Source organism: Apostichopus japonicus, chromosome 1 (assembly GCF_037975245.1).
Source record: "Apostichopus japonicus isolate 1M-3 chromosome 1, ASM3797524v1, whole genome shotgun sequence".
NCBI classification, from domain to species: domain Eukaryota; kingdom Metazoa; phylum Echinodermata; class Holothuroidea; order Aspidochirotida; family Stichopodidae; genus Apostichopus; species Apostichopus japonicus.
The window spans coordinates 14194719-14211577 of NC_092561.1; the positions used below are offsets into that span (position 1 = coordinate 14194719).

General features: G+C 37.4%; 1 protein-coding gene across 2 annotated transcripts in view; it reads right to left on the reverse strand.

The window, feature by feature from the left end:
* Positions 1 to 16859, reverse strand: part of LOC139968498 (cGMP-inhibited 3',5'-cyclic phosphodiesterase 3A-like) — a 131961-nt gene that overhangs the window by 42821 nt on the left and 72281 nt on the right. For both annotated transcript variants that reach the window (XM_071972621.1, XM_071972622.1), the window contains exons 3-5: positions 7630 to 7705; positions 6343 to 6938; positions 4183 to 4326 (exon numbers count right to left, since the gene is read on the reverse strand). In XM_071972621.1, the coding sequence (XP_071828722.1) occupies positions 4183 to 4326; positions 6343 to 6938; positions 7630 to 7705 (816 nt within the window). The remainder of the gene's footprint in view (positions 1 to 4182; positions 4327 to 6342; positions 6939 to 7629; positions 7706 to 16859) is intronic.

The window sequence follows — 16859 nt, forward strand, 5'->3', positions numbered from 1 at the left end:
GTTTTGGTGTCCATCGATGACAACGCTGATTAACTGAACTGGACTCTTTGCAGACTGATATCTGGTCTCCCTCTGCGTTGCAGACTGATATCTGGTCTGCAATGTCTTTTTAAATTCTACACCGTACAGAAGGTCAAGCTGGGCATAAAAACACAGACCAAAATCATGGTGTGAAAATGGGAATGGATGGATTGCAATCGTTGCAGACTGATATCTGGACTCCCTCTGCATTGCAGACTGATATCTGGTCTCCCATCTCTTTCAAATTCTACATCGTAGGTCAAGCTGGGCATAAACACAGACCAAAATCATGGTGTGAAAATGGGAATGGATGAATTGCATTTGTTGCAGACTGATATCTGGTCTCCTGCAGCATTGCAGACTGATATCTGGTCTCCCATCTCTTTCAAATTCTACATCGTAGGTCAAGCTGGGCATAAACACAGACCAAAATCATGGTGGGAAAATGGCAATGGATGGATTGCATTTGTTGCAGACTGATATCTGGTCTCCCATCTCTGTCACCTGAACAGGTCAAGCTGAGCCTGAGGGCGGATAACAGAGGGAATGGAAGGATTGCATTCGTTGCAGACTGATATCTGGTCTCCCATCTCTGTCACTTGTACAGATCAAGCTGAGCATGATAGAGACCAAAATCGAGGGTGGATTACAGATGGAATGGATGGACTGGATTCATGTCAGACTGATATCTGGTCTGCCATTTCTTTTCCAACATTCTATACAGTAGGTCGGTGTGGAAAATGATTTTATCAGTGTTATTTGAGCCATTTGGCTTTTCCTTCATTCATATGTGCGGCTGCTTAGTGTTGTCAAATTAACTGCAATCCAGGCTGATAGGATGAACAGTGAGAATTGCAGACTGACACCTGGTCTACATATATCTTGATCGGTGTATACAAATCAAGTACTGAATTCACTGTAGACTGACACCTGGTCTCCCATCTCTTGATCAATCACCAGAGTAATCCATGTAGACTGACACCTGGTCTAAATATATCTGAATCAGTGTATACAAATCAAGTACTGAGTTCATTGTAGACTGACACCTGGTCTCACCTCTCTTGATCAATCATCAGTGTAATTCATGTAGACTGACACCTGGTCTACATATATCTGAATCAGTGTATACAAATCAAGTACTGAATTCATTGTAGACTGACACCTGGTCTCACATCTCTTGATCAATCACCAGAGTAATCCATGTAGACTGACACCTGGTCTAAATATATCTGAATCAGTGTATACAAATCAAGTACTGAGTTCATTGTAGACTGACACCTGGTCTCACCTCTCTTGATCAATCATCAGTGTAATTCATGTAGACTGACACATGGTCTACATATATCTTGATTGGTGTATACAAATCAAGTACTGAATTCATTGTAGACTGACACCTGGTCTCCCATCTCTTGATCAATCACCAGAGTAAGCCATGTAGACTGACACATGGTCTACATATATCTTGATCAGTGTATACAAATCAAGTACTGAATTCATTGTAGACTGACACCTGGTCTCACATCTCTTGATCAATCATCAGTGTAATTCATGTAGACTGACACCTAGTAACACCAGGGAGTAGTTATGGAACATGACTCCCTGGTAACACATATATCTTAATCGGTGTATACAAATCAAGTATATACTGAATTCATTGTAGACTGACACATGGTCTCACATCTCTTGATCAGCAAATATACAAAACAAGTACCCTTGTTTGTAATTATCGACATGGTGCAGTATAGTTGATTCAAGCAATAGTGGTAACAACAGCATTGACTGAGCACTGTGCTCATATGGGCTCTGTTCGTTAAAGTCATATACAGTACTGTAGATACGGTGTTATTACACACTACCTACTGTACTTTTATTGTGATAAACTATTCATTCATCAACTGATATGCATTGTGCCACCGATAAATTGAATATTGATTTTGAGCACAAGGAGAAGTAATATTATGAACCTCAAAAGAACCAACATACATTTTATTCAAACCACATTGGGAGGAATCTGTCTGGCATTATTATTATTATTATAATTATTATTATTATTATTATTATTATTATTATTATTATTATTATATATTTTAGTCGTGCCTTGCCTTGCCACGTCTCTCTTATAACTGGCTACAGTGCAACAGCAGTGTACTATTTGGTGGTGCAAATTCAATAACATACGATGGACGATAGACAAAGATATCATGAAGGATGAATACGACGAAATCAATACAAACGTTTGTAGTGAATAATCAATATTCCACAGTGCAGTACAATAAAGATAATCATAATAATAATAATAACTGAGATACACATTGAAAGAGCCATGAACGACACCCAATGTACTTTTACATGGTGAACCAGGCCTCCTTCAGTAAACTGAAGTTCACTTGTTGCTTCTTTAGGGATAATTCTAGTCACTGTCCTCTGGACTTCATCTTATTTAACACTGTATTAAAACCGAGACCACATGAGGTCTAGCGATGCCCACAAGGAACCTAGGGAATTAGTGATAGCCTGGAATAATTGCAGACTTATATCTGCAGGTCTTGTCTGTTTCAGACTATGGTACCAATCGCTACAAGGTTCTTCTTAAAACTTTAAATCAGAAATGAAGATGAAACAAGGCTTGAAACAGGGTGAGGAGTTGGAAGGAGGTCCAGGGTGTGGGCTGGCAAGAATAATTGTCATGTTGTGTGTCAGAGTATGTTACAGGCTACCTCACAGCTCTTGCTCTTCAAACCTAAGACAGAATTCGCTCATAGCAGACTAGTCTGTGGTGTTTACGTGTTTGTCTAAATATATCAGCATGTAAAGCTTTTATTATTCTTTTACACTTCTTCAATATTACCAAATATAAAGATTATTAAGTCAAACAATTCTTTTTTGTTTTGCATTTTCTTTACCAAACGGGTATAAAAATTACCAACTGATTAGTGAACTAACCCAGATTATAAAAAAGACAAAACTTGTGGCCCAGACACTGTGTAGTACGTACGTCACATGCAACAAGAAAATCCCAAACATTTTCAAATATTTTCTTTAGTATGCAAAATTGAAAACTGTCTGGAAAAGCATAAACTATATATATATGCATGTTCCAACCGCGTCTCCATGGCAGCATTATATCGAAATATTACAAAACATGAACTTTCCCTTTTGAAATCATAACGGTGTCATTCAAGTTTTTTCATATGATTCTGATCTAATTTCTTTTTCCTTTATTTACCAAACTTGTACAAGGGGGAAACCCCTCTCATTTAATCATATTGTGTAAACTAAGAGTGAGCCGTGCTATTATATTCTCCGAAACAAGCTTCCTCTGAGGTTTCAGTATCGGTCGAAAGAGAAAGATCTCATGTAACCTATTGTTTCTCCATGTTTGAAGATCACTATCACAGGATTATCATAAGCTTCATTGGTCTCTCTTTGTCTATCACCTGTCTGAAGCTCTTTCATGAATATGCAAAAGTTTTGAAGGGTGATGCTCAAGGGCGCCTGTATTTCCTTAACATTTTTTGCACGTCAAGTATTACAATCCTTTGTTTTATCTTATTAAGGAAAGACAAAGTCAAAGCGCATCTGCAATTTTGTGATACGGTTTTTGGTGCCCCAATGCAGAGGGGGAGGGCAGGGGGAGGGCAGGGGGAGGGCAGGGGGAGGGCAGGGAGAGGGCAGGGGGAGGGCAGGGGGAGGGCAGGGGGAGGGCAGGGGGAGGGCAGGGGGAGGGGGATTTGTTGCTCTCACTCCTTTCCCTACAATTGTGATGGGTACATTCATAGGAAAAATAGCGAACACGTATTGTTCGCCAATAGGTAGGAAACATAAAAGCACGTACCTTCCTCAACTAGTATAGAAAACAAATATATTTTCCAATGGATAACTAATACACAATGCAGTAGCTTCCCAATTGGAAATGAACATATAAGCTGCTCGATTCTAGCTTGGAAAAATTGAATTTTTAAAAACTTGGAAGTTGATTGCCCCTAGTTGGAATCTTCACTTATGACAGCTATTAATCTTTTACTGGTTACATAACAGAGTCAAAGACATATGTAATACTTGAGATGTGAGATGTGAGCGGTCATCTCTCTCTCTGAAAACTCCAGCATTATTCATCTTGAAAGGTCATCGATAATTGACAAGACTGCCACAAGTACTTACATTGCTTAGTATGTTATCTCCTGCGACCGAGGACAGCTCGAAGATGGGGAAATCCCACTCGTCCAGACCAGCCAGTAACTCCTGACACTCCGGTAGTGTGGGGTCCCAATCTTCAGGCAGTGGCTCATCCAAGCCTCCATCGGTCTGTTCACAACAAAGAGATGCAAATGGTCAGGTGTATAATCAAATACTTTTCAAGATTCCAACAGTGCAGGTGTGCACACGTCCTTGACCTGGGTCAATCAAGCAACACAAAAACAAGTAGGTATGGAATGTACTTGCACATACAAAGCTGTGTGAATTATAATTATACTTGTACATACTGTGCTGTGTGTGTAGCTGTCACTCTTGCACATGCCTAGCTGTGCGTACTACTATTACACTTGTAAATACTGTGCTGTGTGTATATCTGTCACTCTTGCACATGCCGACCGGTGTGTATTATTATTACACTTGTACACACTGTGCTGTGTGTAGCTGTCACTCCTGCACATACCTAGCTGTGTGTATTACTATTGCACTTGTACACACTGTGCTGTGTGTAGCTGTCACTCTTGCACATGCCTAGCTGTGTGTATTACTATTGCACTTGTACACACTGTGCTGTGTGTAGCTGTCACTCTTGCACATGCCTAGCTGTGTGTTTTACTATTACACTTGTACATACTGTGCTGTGCGTAGCTGTCACTCCTGCACATACCTAGCTATGTTATTACTATTACACTTGTACATACTGTGCTGTGCATAGCTGTCACTCCTGCACATGCCTAGCTGTGTGTAAAACTATTACACTTGTACATACTGTGCTGTGTGTAGCTGTCACTCTTGCACATACCTAGCTGTGTGTATTACTATTGCACTTGTACACACTGTGCTGTGTGTAGCTGTCACTCTTGCACATGCCTAGCTGTGTGTTTTACTATTACACTTGTACATACTGTGCTGTGTGTAGCTGTCACTCTTGCACATGCCTAGCTGTGTGTATTACTATTACACTTGTACATACTGTGCTGTGTGTAGCTGTCACTCTTGCACATGCCTAGCTGTGTGTTTTACTATTACACTTGTACATACTGTGCTGTGTGCACATGCCTAGCTGTGTGTATTACTATTACACTTGTACATACTGTGCTGTGTGAAGCTGTCACTCTTGCACATGCCTAGCTGTGTGTTTTACTATTACACTTGTACATACTGTGCTGTGTGTAGCTGTCACTCCTGCACATACCTAGCTGTGTGTTTTACTATTACACTTGTACATACTGTGCTGTGTGAAGCTGTCACTCTTGCACATGCCTAGCTGTGTGTTTTACTATTACACTTGTACATACTGTGCTGTGTGTAGCTGTCACTCTTGCACATGCCTAGCTGTGTGTTTTACTATTACACTTGTACATACTGTGCTGTGTGTAGCTGTCACTCTTGCACATGCCTAGCTGTGTGTATTACTATTACACTTGTACATACTGTGCTGTGTGAAGCTGTCACTCTTGCACATGCCTAGCTGTGTGTTTTACTATTACACTTGTTGTGCTGTGTGTAGCTGTCACTCTTGCACATACCGAGCTTTGTGTAACAAATGCACATTTCCTATTCTTTCCAAAAAGGAAGAAACACTTTTAAAGTGAAGGCAAGGAACTACTTGCACGTTTGACACCAGATTAATGAAGCCTTTGAAGCACATGTTTGGTTGTAACTTTTTATTCATTTAAAAAAAAAAAATTATTCTGTGAAGATTTGTTTAATGGGATTATCACAGAATTCTGTATGCTGAAAGCATCTTTTTGTGTAACGTCCATGGGTCAATTACTATTGCCATAGTACTATCATCAATCCCCACATTTCCAACAGTATATAAATTAAATACTGCCCTCTACCTAACAAAACTAACAAAAAAACTCTGGATAGTCAGCCATGGTGTATCATGGCATTTAAAGTTAAATAAGAAACTGTTTCATATTTTAATAATAAAAGTATCAAATAACTATATTGCAGCTAATTCTTCAAAGGGAATATGTTAATGAAAGCTTTATAGTTTTTTAGTACAAAAACAAAGGCAATCAACTTGTGAGATGTATGACCATTTTCACAATAATAAGCTCTTATTTGGGGCGATTATTCCAGAAAGAAAGATCCTTCTCGTAAAATCTTTCTACCCACCTCATCGTCGTGATCCAGATCTGCAGTGTCACTGCCGTTAAGCCTGCCTCCATTATCGTCGATGATCGTTACGTTCTCGCTGATCGTGACGCTGTTCCTCTTTTTCACCGGCGGGTGAGCGGGCGCCGTCGTCTCCATCGCCGGTACCTCGCCCTCCGTCTCTTTGGCTGCTTGCTCATCATCTTCGTCCTCTGACGATTTGGCTGAGTTGTTCACTATCGTCAACGTTATGGACTTGCGAGGATCCAGCAGGCTGGTCTCCCCACTGCTCCTCCTCTCGTCGAAGGTCGGTATCTCCAATCTCGGCGACAGTCCCTCCATGGCGTCGTCCGACGCACTCCCGCTGCTGAAGGAGGAACGGCCAAACTTGGAGAAAGAAGAGGTTAATTGCACTGGACTGGTCGAGCGGGGGCTGTGAGCTCCGGTCCCGACGGAGAGGGATCTGTATTTAGCATTGCTGTCCGACTTTGGCGATGTCGTCATCAGCGAGGGGCTGGTGCTCCGGCTGTCACCCGGGACTGGGGACGTACTGTCCCGTGAATGTCGGAAACTGGAGCTCCTCGTCCGCAGTGGTTGGGGTTCTAGAGTAGGCATACCTGAAAGTGAGAATATCAAAATTCCATGGATCGAGAATGCACTTAACCAATGACACTTCAAAGACATGAACATATAAAATAATCAAATTTATCCTTCTAACAGTTACCATATCCTATACAGAGCCTAACAGTTTACTATACATGTCCTTTGTACATGATGTATCAGAATAATGTTAATTTGTTCCTGTTAATATCGAATGTAAATATATTGCAGAGACAGGTAATAGTTTATTCTGTATGTTGATGCAGGCTTATTTCCCTTTATCACCTTTCCTTATCCCTTTGGGGAATTTATTTTTCTGGGGGGGGGACTGTTTTTTTTGTAAGTTTTGTATTTTATTCCTTGATTCCTTTTTGTTAATTTCTAGTGATTATAAATTACTGAATAATTAAAAAACAAAAACACAGAATGCAATATATATTGTAACAGTTGATTTTTGTCACATCTGAAATGCTTTTATCTCAATAGTCATTTCAAGGTATCATATCGCAACATGAGGGCAGCAGACTCAAAGTGGCATTAGCCATGTGGGAGATCACAGCTGAGAGGATATACGATAGTTCTACACAGCTGGGTACAATGAGAGTGCAGTAGTTGGAAGAAGACAGGTAAGTGAGCGATGATGAATATTCAAAGGGTTCCATTTGCCTCGCCATCCTTACAAAATTCAGATGAGGGCAGGCCACTTACCTGTTGCAGACGTAGTTGTCGTCCAGGTCGAGGACATTCGACGTATTAAATTTGGCGGCAAACTACGACGCAGTCTCTGTGGATGACGAAGAAAAGAAAATATTACAGATTTATTGGGACGATCAGCTAGGCGGTTTTTACAAAACAATAACTTCAAAATGTTTACAGACTATAGCTTTAAATAGCTTTTGAATACACTCAAATAAATTTGAATACATTGAAAAGAAGAATAAATTTAGGATGGCTACTTTACAACGGTATACTTTGTCACAATTGTCTAAACAGCTTGAAAATTGGCTTACGCAGGCTCACATTTGCCTTCAACTTAACTTTTACTTGTACAAGATAACACCATAGCTGTATTTGGCTTTCCACAGATTTCAACTTAACTATTCTTATTTTAATTGTAATTGCTAATCACTACCTACTCAATGTTTATCTTCTTTATACACTAGAAGAATGTTTCACAATTCAACTGCCAGCGGGCAAAGAGAAGAAGGCACATTTTGGTAAAGCCTGGTTACCGAAGCAAGCTCATCTTTTATGTACATATCAAACTTGCTTGAATCGAAAGGTAGTCATAGAGAATTTAATCCGCAACGCTGGAAGCGCTTTTCATAATTCTGTGAATTTGTGCAACATACGACATCACGTCAATGTTTACTCACGTCTGCGAATGTTGTTCGTTTGTGCATATATCATTCATTCAACTATTTCCACTGATTCTTGACCCTAGGTTTCACTTATTATCACAGACCTATCACTTAACTCAATTACTTCTGAGCGAAAATCAATTCAGAAAGAATACTCCTTGGTTTGACCATGGAGCTATGGTTTGACAGGCAAAAAGAAAACGAAACAAATGGGGATTATTCCCCAACACTTATCTGAACCATGCTCAGTTGCCCAAGCAATTATTGAGGCCCATAAGACATGTCAAATGAACCATGTTGAACAGGTTAATAGTGAAACAACATGTAGCGACAATAAACTCCCACATGTTACAAATGTCATGTCCACATTCGACTTGGGAGGGAAGGTAACTTTTCAAATTTGTGTCCGGGAACTAGCTGCCATTTTTGTCCGAGGTGTGATCTTGTTGTAATTTCTCTAGCGAGGGCGAGGGGGTTCGATACCTTCAATCTAAAGTTTGTTCTGTGCTATTCCTGTTAACATTAAAGGGTGTGAAGACTTGCACAATAAGAAAGGTTTAATGCCGGTAATCCTAGAAAACACACACAGCTTGCTACCGTCTGTAATTAGACACTAGTGTACAGTCAGTACATAGAGCTGCGGTCAATACCCATAGCACAGTGTACAAACGATACAGCGATGGACATCTCAGATCCAGCTAAAGATAACAAGGTATCACGTTTCATTACTGTCTGCATTTTGTAGCGACAAGAGAAAAACTTCACTTGCAAGCAAGGAAAAGTTAACATTTTCAGATGGCCGCACACGGTTTGGGGCGAGTCTTCAATGCCTTTAACGCCTCATTTCGCTTGATATTATAAACACCAAACATACCAATCCCATAACTTTAAAAGTCTTTCATGGTAGTACTGAATTTTCCATTCCCCTCAAACTCTGCGTATGGGCCAAGATTCTGGCAAAAGAGTACATTGTGTGATTATTTTGTGAAGATTATTTAGACCATCGAGATTGAAGGCAATAATTGGGCTTTCAGCTAACAATGTGCATCATTTATAATATAATACATGTTTGCCTAGTCAAAAGATTAATTCCAATATTTCATATGAACACTGCTTAAAAAAAACCACTGCACATCAATCAGTCTGTGTTTGTATTTTTATTAGAATGAGCTCTTTTCTTTGAGAAATGCCCCTTAAAATATTCTCAGCACATCAATCAAAGTGGCTGGACCACTGAGTCTAGCACAGTAGACCATTCAATAGGGTCAGCCTGATGAAAGTTACACAAAACTTGATTGCTAGAAAGAATATATAGCACAGACGCTTATGGCAATGAAGGAATGTGTGGGTGTTGTTGTTTGAATGTAGCTTACAGTACAAGCATGAATTTTTGCATATTTTGTTTTAAAAAAACAACTGCCTTTACATTAACCGCTGCCCTAAGTACAGTAGCTGAGTAATCAGCATTGCTTTGTTCTACAAGGAGCAATACAGATATGTAGAACATTTTTGAAAGTGAAAAGTGAAACCCCAAATTTGTATAAAACACACTAGGACTATACTTATAATATCTGTAACAAACCCACATCATGTGTGTTTAATTGACAGGTCAATGTTACATACCCAAATGAGTCACAAACGTGGACATTAATGTCATAGTCATACACTGTAAGGTACCAACAAGAGTCCCAAATGTGGACATAAAAGTACACACAAATGCTGTAACATACCCACATAAGTCACAGTTATTAAAATTAATGTACAGGATCATCACTGTTACATAACCACATGAGTCACAATTTTGTGGACATTAATGTCACATACTATAACATATCCACATGAGTCACAAATGTGAACATTAATGTCACATACACTTTAAAATATCCACATGTGTCACAAATGTGGATACTAATGTACAAATGTATTATACCCATGCATACATGAGTTATGTGGGCATAAATGTCACATATAACATATCCACATGACTCTCAAATGTGAACATGAATGTACACACACTGCAACATATATGAGTAATACATACTGTGTGTGGAGCGTACACATGCAGTACAGTATACCCACATGCGATTGGCATGTGGGGTACATAAGGGTAAGTTTTGTTTCTTTGGTTATGAGAAGAATCATGTTAAACCTAGCATTGGTTAACTGACTGCTCGGCAATCGCATGTATGCACATTCAGTAACACCTATACGCAGCCCCATACAGCTCAAGTTACACAGACTAAGAAATTCATCAAGGGAATTACACTTCTCTTTACAGGCAGAACCCATAGTCATTAGTGTTAAACATCCGAAAGAATGTGAACAATTTGGACAAATTTCTTCTATTGATATATTTTGTGCTATTTCTGAGGAGCATAAACTTGAAGCAAGGTCTGCGTTCTAAACTAGTCAGGCATTCTGATTGGAGAGCTCTTAAAATTAGGAGAGTCCAGCCTTGCTACTGTAACTATGAACATATGAACATATTCTACATATATAGGAGAGTCCAGCCCTGCTACTGTAAATATGAACACATATATGAACATATCCTAAGCAGCCTGGTGAAAAATTGCATTCACTTCGCTCGTACAATTTTCGAGATTAGCTGTGATGTTCTAATTTTTTACCAAAAGTGGACTTGGAGCAAACATGTGATGTCATAGTTGCACACCGACAACAAATTCATTTCTGTCTTAATTTTTCACTCTATTGTTTTGACCTGGCCTTTGATAATGGTTCAAATTTATCGAAGGTCGTGTGAAGGCGATCATATAGCAAATATTGTACATAGTGTATTCATAATTATGTGATCCTCTCCCACTTTTGAAGTGGCAAAATTGATGCAATTCTTGAGATAAAACGAAGCTGGCAGATTTTGTCGATGTATATCTACGACACCGCACATATTTGCTTCAAGCTCACTAATTGTGGTACAAAAAATGTTTCAAATTTGAGATTAATATCTCAACAACTTATTTAAATACAGCTAGCTGTAGAAATTGAATGCAAGCTTCAACAGGATGCTTACAATTTATGTTCCTTTCTGCGGTCAGAATTAAAAGTACTCCAGGAATTTGTCACTTTCTTGAGTAGATTTCCTATGTTATCTGATACTAAGATTCACACGAATCAGTCAAATTGAGAGCTTTAGTAAGGGTTCGTGTCTTTTCAACTTATTAGAGAAAGATAAACTGGTGATTAATAATTTTGACATTTTCCAGTTTTGCCTTGTAGATCATGTGATTAGCATGAATGTCAAAAGTGTCTGTGCATGTGGCTAAAAATATATTAAATTAAATTTATAAAATTGATCTAATTTATTTTATCAATATTATCTTCTCTGGAACAGTGAATAATTTAGGGTTCAATTTTTGTGGAGCAATTTTGAAGTCTCTGAAATGTGTCCCTTATAAAATACTATGGTTCTTTTGTATTTAAGAAACTGCTGTGCATCGATCTTTAGATTTGTAATAATCAATAATCATAATTATTTAATAATTAATCATAATGAATAATTATACTTATTTTAATATTTAAATTCCTAATAATATTTAAATAATTATTTAATTAATCATAATTATTATTGAATAATTAAAATAATTTATTATTAATAGTAATCATAATTAATATTGATAATTAATATTGTTTTATTTTTTTAAATGATATTAATATCAATATCAATATTAATAATATAAAAAAATAATAATAATAAAAAGACCAGAACTTCAACAAGCATTTTCTTTATCTGATATGATGTCAACATTAGCCTACCACAAGTTGGCTATGCCCTAAATTAGACCTATACCTACAAATCTCCCAAAAGTCAAACATTGTCATGTTTCAAAGTGCTGCTGCTCAATTAATAGGGTCTTGAAAACCTTTTGATAATACACTGCCATAGAAAATCTATTCAAGGGCTGCATGTTGCCTGCAGGAAGCTCTTAATTAACAGGCCCACAACATGCTCAACATGCTCAAGGAGTACTGTAAGCTTGTTCTTTATCTGATATAATGTTGACATTAGCCTACCACAAATTGGCTATGCCCTAACTTAGACCTATACTGACAAAGCTCTCAAAAGTCAAACATTGTCATGTTTCCGTACTTCAAAGTTCTGCTGCTCAAATTAATAAGGGTCTTGAAAACTTTTTGATAACACAGGCCAAAGAAAATCTATTCAAGGGCTGCATGTTGCATGCAGGAACTGTTAATTAACGTGCCCACAACATGCGCTTCAAAGAGTACTGTATTGTTCCAACAATAGACTTAATTTGCTATCAATATTTGGACCTGCACTAAGAGGCTATGCTTTGTAGTTTAGTCTTCACAAGCACGACAAGCTCTGAAATGAACCTTTTTTTTTTTCTTTTTATTTCTCTTTCTTTTATCACAGTGTGGAAAAACTCATATAAACTTGAATAGTTTGATCAAAACACAATGCCACACTCTCACAGATGTTAAAATGTATATTGGGATGGATTTCTTAATTAATATTCTTCTCATGAGATCTAGATAGATTGTGTAGGCTTTTATCAATGCATTAACTAACAAATACAGTACTGCAACCTTGGAACATTGGCTTATTACATGTACCATCATAAGTTCAATTTATAATTAGCTACTTGAAGGTGAATATATAAAAAGGACATTTTCACATCCTTTTAGATGTGATTCTTCTAAACTTTGAAGCTTACACCGAGAAGCAAGAATACATACTCAGAGCCCCAAAGACCGGTAAACAAAATAATAGCAAATATGAATGTATACAGCAATATATCTGCTCATTTTTTCCGCCTGACAAATTATGTCGTCAGAATCGACAATTTTTTCAACTCCATTTGTTTGCAAACTAGAGCAAACCAACCAGCAAAATTTTTTTTTTTAAAAACATTCCTTGTTTATAATGAAACTGGCTTTATTATTAAGCGACTCAACAAGACAAATTATGACCACCCATTACACTTTTACTGATCAGTTGAAATAACCTACAGTATAAACTTCGTCTTTGATGTGAAGGCAGGCAATTCAGTGTCCCCATCGAAAATAACACAAAATAGAGAATCTTTTAAGAGGCAACACTCATGCATGCATGCGACAAACACGCTCTTATGCATAGCGGGAATGAAAACTTTGCCATATATATATATACTTATATTCAGTTGATCACTTTAGATATGGCACTTAATGGTTCTCTTGGCAATTTTTACTTCTGAAGCTATTTAAAGTAATATTCAAAAATGATTTCCAGCAAATAAATTAGAGAGCTCTGAAATGGCCTTTTGTCGAGCAAATTTTGGCCGGCAGTGCATGGGAAAGAATGCGTTTCTATTATGGTGGAATTACTGCCGTGCTGGCTAAATTCTTGAATGACTGTCAAAATTAATAAGACTTGATTGCTCAACTTGCTGGCAGCGCTCTGTTGCCTAGGATATGCTGATCGCGGTTACGTGGATGCATGACGTGGTCGTTACACACGTGTGTCTGCGATCGCCGTCCAAATTCTCAAGGAACATTTTCAACGCAAATTCTAAAAGCTGTGTTTGACACTATGGAGTGCAGTATAGACATAAGCAATGCAGCCTATACACACATCATGCAAAGGCATCATCAAAATGCATGCCCATGATTCAAGCCCCCCTCCCCCCCCCCCCCCGTCCAAAAAGAAGACTTTTGCCTCAAGTTTGCCCAACTACCTGTCCTTGGCAAATTTAGTTCGCTAATTATATAGCATTTTCCAGATACAAATTAAGCTTCAAAACTTTTTTATGTTTTTAAATCTTCAGCTTGCATTACAAGTTTACAGTGACCTTGAGGGAAACATTTCTCTTAAGGTTGTCAATGCCTGCGGAGTTCATGACTATAGAAGATTTCAATAAACAAATCAAAACCCTTTAACATTAGCCAATAAGTTTGTTACTGGAGGTCACCCTGGAATTTACAGGACAATTAGGTTTGCAAACTACATGAGCGAGTAATACATTAGCATTATGTACCTTGGTTGTGTAAAACTACTGTTAATTACTAATAACTAAAACAAGTAAATTTACCACATTCTGCACAGTCAGTTTCTCACATGTCATGTGGGCAGGAAATCATTTTAGTATATATTGCTGTTTTTAAGATTTTCAAGTTTTTACTCGTCATGAAATACTATGGTTCAGAGCAAAAATACTGCTATTTCCTCTTTGAACTTGCATAGATGGCAATTTGAGCGTTTCAGTTGTAGCATGTTGCAATCTGATACCAAATGAATTATTGCATGTTGTGGGCAAGCTAACTGTTAGTGATTATCATCTTTATGTGTAACTTGTTGGTTAATATACCATGGCTATCTATAATAATAATAATAATAATTATAATAAATATAATAAATAGCTTTCCAGTGAGCTAGATACAGCAGTAATATTTAATTAACATCACTTCATCAGTGTTGCCCCTATTAACTGTTCATCCATTTTCTTAAATATTTTTTATAGTTTTCTTATTTTTTAATATTATAAGTTCAAAAAGATGGACAAAGAAATTTAATGTTAGAATGTCATTCTAACCAATGACCTCTGGATTAACAAGGTCAGAGGTCACTGGATCGAATCCCCTTCTCTTTAAAAGTCCTTTGCTCTCTCCCTCTCTCTCTCTCTCTCTCTCTCTTCCATTGTCTAGAATTTCCCAGTCAATTTCCATGATTCATTTTCCTTATATCATTTTTTGTAAGTTCTAATAATTACTCATCCCTGGAAGCACTTGTATAGTCTTCTTAGCTTCATAAAGAACAAGCATCCTCGCACAATAACACTTGCATGACATTGGACACTGATATACAGTAGTCCTTGACACACTTGTAACATACACTGTAAACGTGCCATCATTTGAGGCCAAGGGTTTCTCACTGTACATGCATGCTCCTGTTGAGTTTTGTGAACATGCATCTGAGGAAATGACCAAATTGCTCTACAGGTGAATTAGATTAGTATTCTAATCACTTTTAATAGTTTGATGACCCTCACCTGTTTAAAGGGTCAAGATCTCTATTAGAGAATTGAAGGTGTCAATACATATGACCAGGATCCCAATAACGTGTGTTCTAAAGGTCAACGTGTGTTCTAAAGGTCAACGACATATCATATTTAATTCTGTGCCTAGAGTTGTCCTTTAATATAAATAGATTTCTAGGAGTCCTTTAAAGTTTGTCTTGAAGAACAAAAATCTGTTCAAAGTAAATTACCACCCGTTCAGTTAATACCAAGACCGGAAAAAAAAAATTTTTAAAAAAGAAATTCCCCATTATATGTCAAAGTCTCTAAGATATAAATTAATTTATCTGTAAAATTTTGGGGATGACCAACTGCTATTTCAGGCATGAAATCAAGACATTTTTTTTCATTATTTCAACACCCGATACCTTTTCAACTTGGCACACCTGGATGGTGTGTCCCAATTAGCTCTCAAAATGTGACGTCTCTATTAAATGTATACTGCAGGCCGCAGAGTGACACCTCCGCATAAATTGAGGAAATTTGAAAAGACAATCTGGCAGTGACAGGGAGCTAAAAGTTGACACAAAAATTTAATATTGTCACGGAGAAGAAACTGTTGCCAATGACTGTGCGCTGAGAAAGGAAAAACCTAAATTTAAAACATTGTATTTGATATTGAATGCGAAGCTTGGACGAGTTTGACTGTATTCAGACGTAAACTAATTTATTTCCTTTTTATAGCGCCACGTTGCCATGACAGTTTTCAATTCTGAGCTGTCATTATATATCAATATGTCAATCCATCATCATACACACACCTCAAACATTTAACGGACCAGGGAGCTGCTACTCTAACAGCTCCCTGAACAGACAATAATCACATTTAATACCTGCTGTCACTAGTTTTGTGTCATTGCACTTTCCTATCGACCTAGTCGACCAAAAATTAACCGTTACCTTCTTGGGAAAATGTTTGTCTGAACCATGAGTGGCCAATTATTGACTACTTTATATAACAATTCAGAAAACACTTTGTGTCCCACAAAGTTTAATGTAATCATTTATTTCCTACATCTGGAAATCTTGGAAGCCAGCTATTTGCCTACGTAACTATCATCGGTTTAATAACAATTTCAGGGTAACTTTAATCCAAATGAACTACATTATTAGGAAACTTTGTCAATAATTACCTCATTTAAATAATTACATTAAATGAATTTGTTTGCATATATATACATATACTACATATGTATGTGTATTACTTTAATATAGGAATATTAGGAAACTTTGTCAATAAAACTTGCAATGAAGCTAATTCATCACATTTATGGGAGACAATTAACATTTTCTGCTCCTTGTGCTAGTCGACTCTTAACACGAAACTCTCATATTTGGATGGTACACATGAATTTAATTGAATGGATCCTTTTAATAACTAAAATCGGAGGTTAATTATGTTACCAATAAGTTATAAAACTCATTGTTTGAACTTGCATTGTATACAATACTATCGACAACTAATTTAGCACAAAAGTCTCAACTCCCATGTATAATTGAAAAGTGTCCAACGGCGATTTAGCTACGCTATGGTATTTTTAAGATT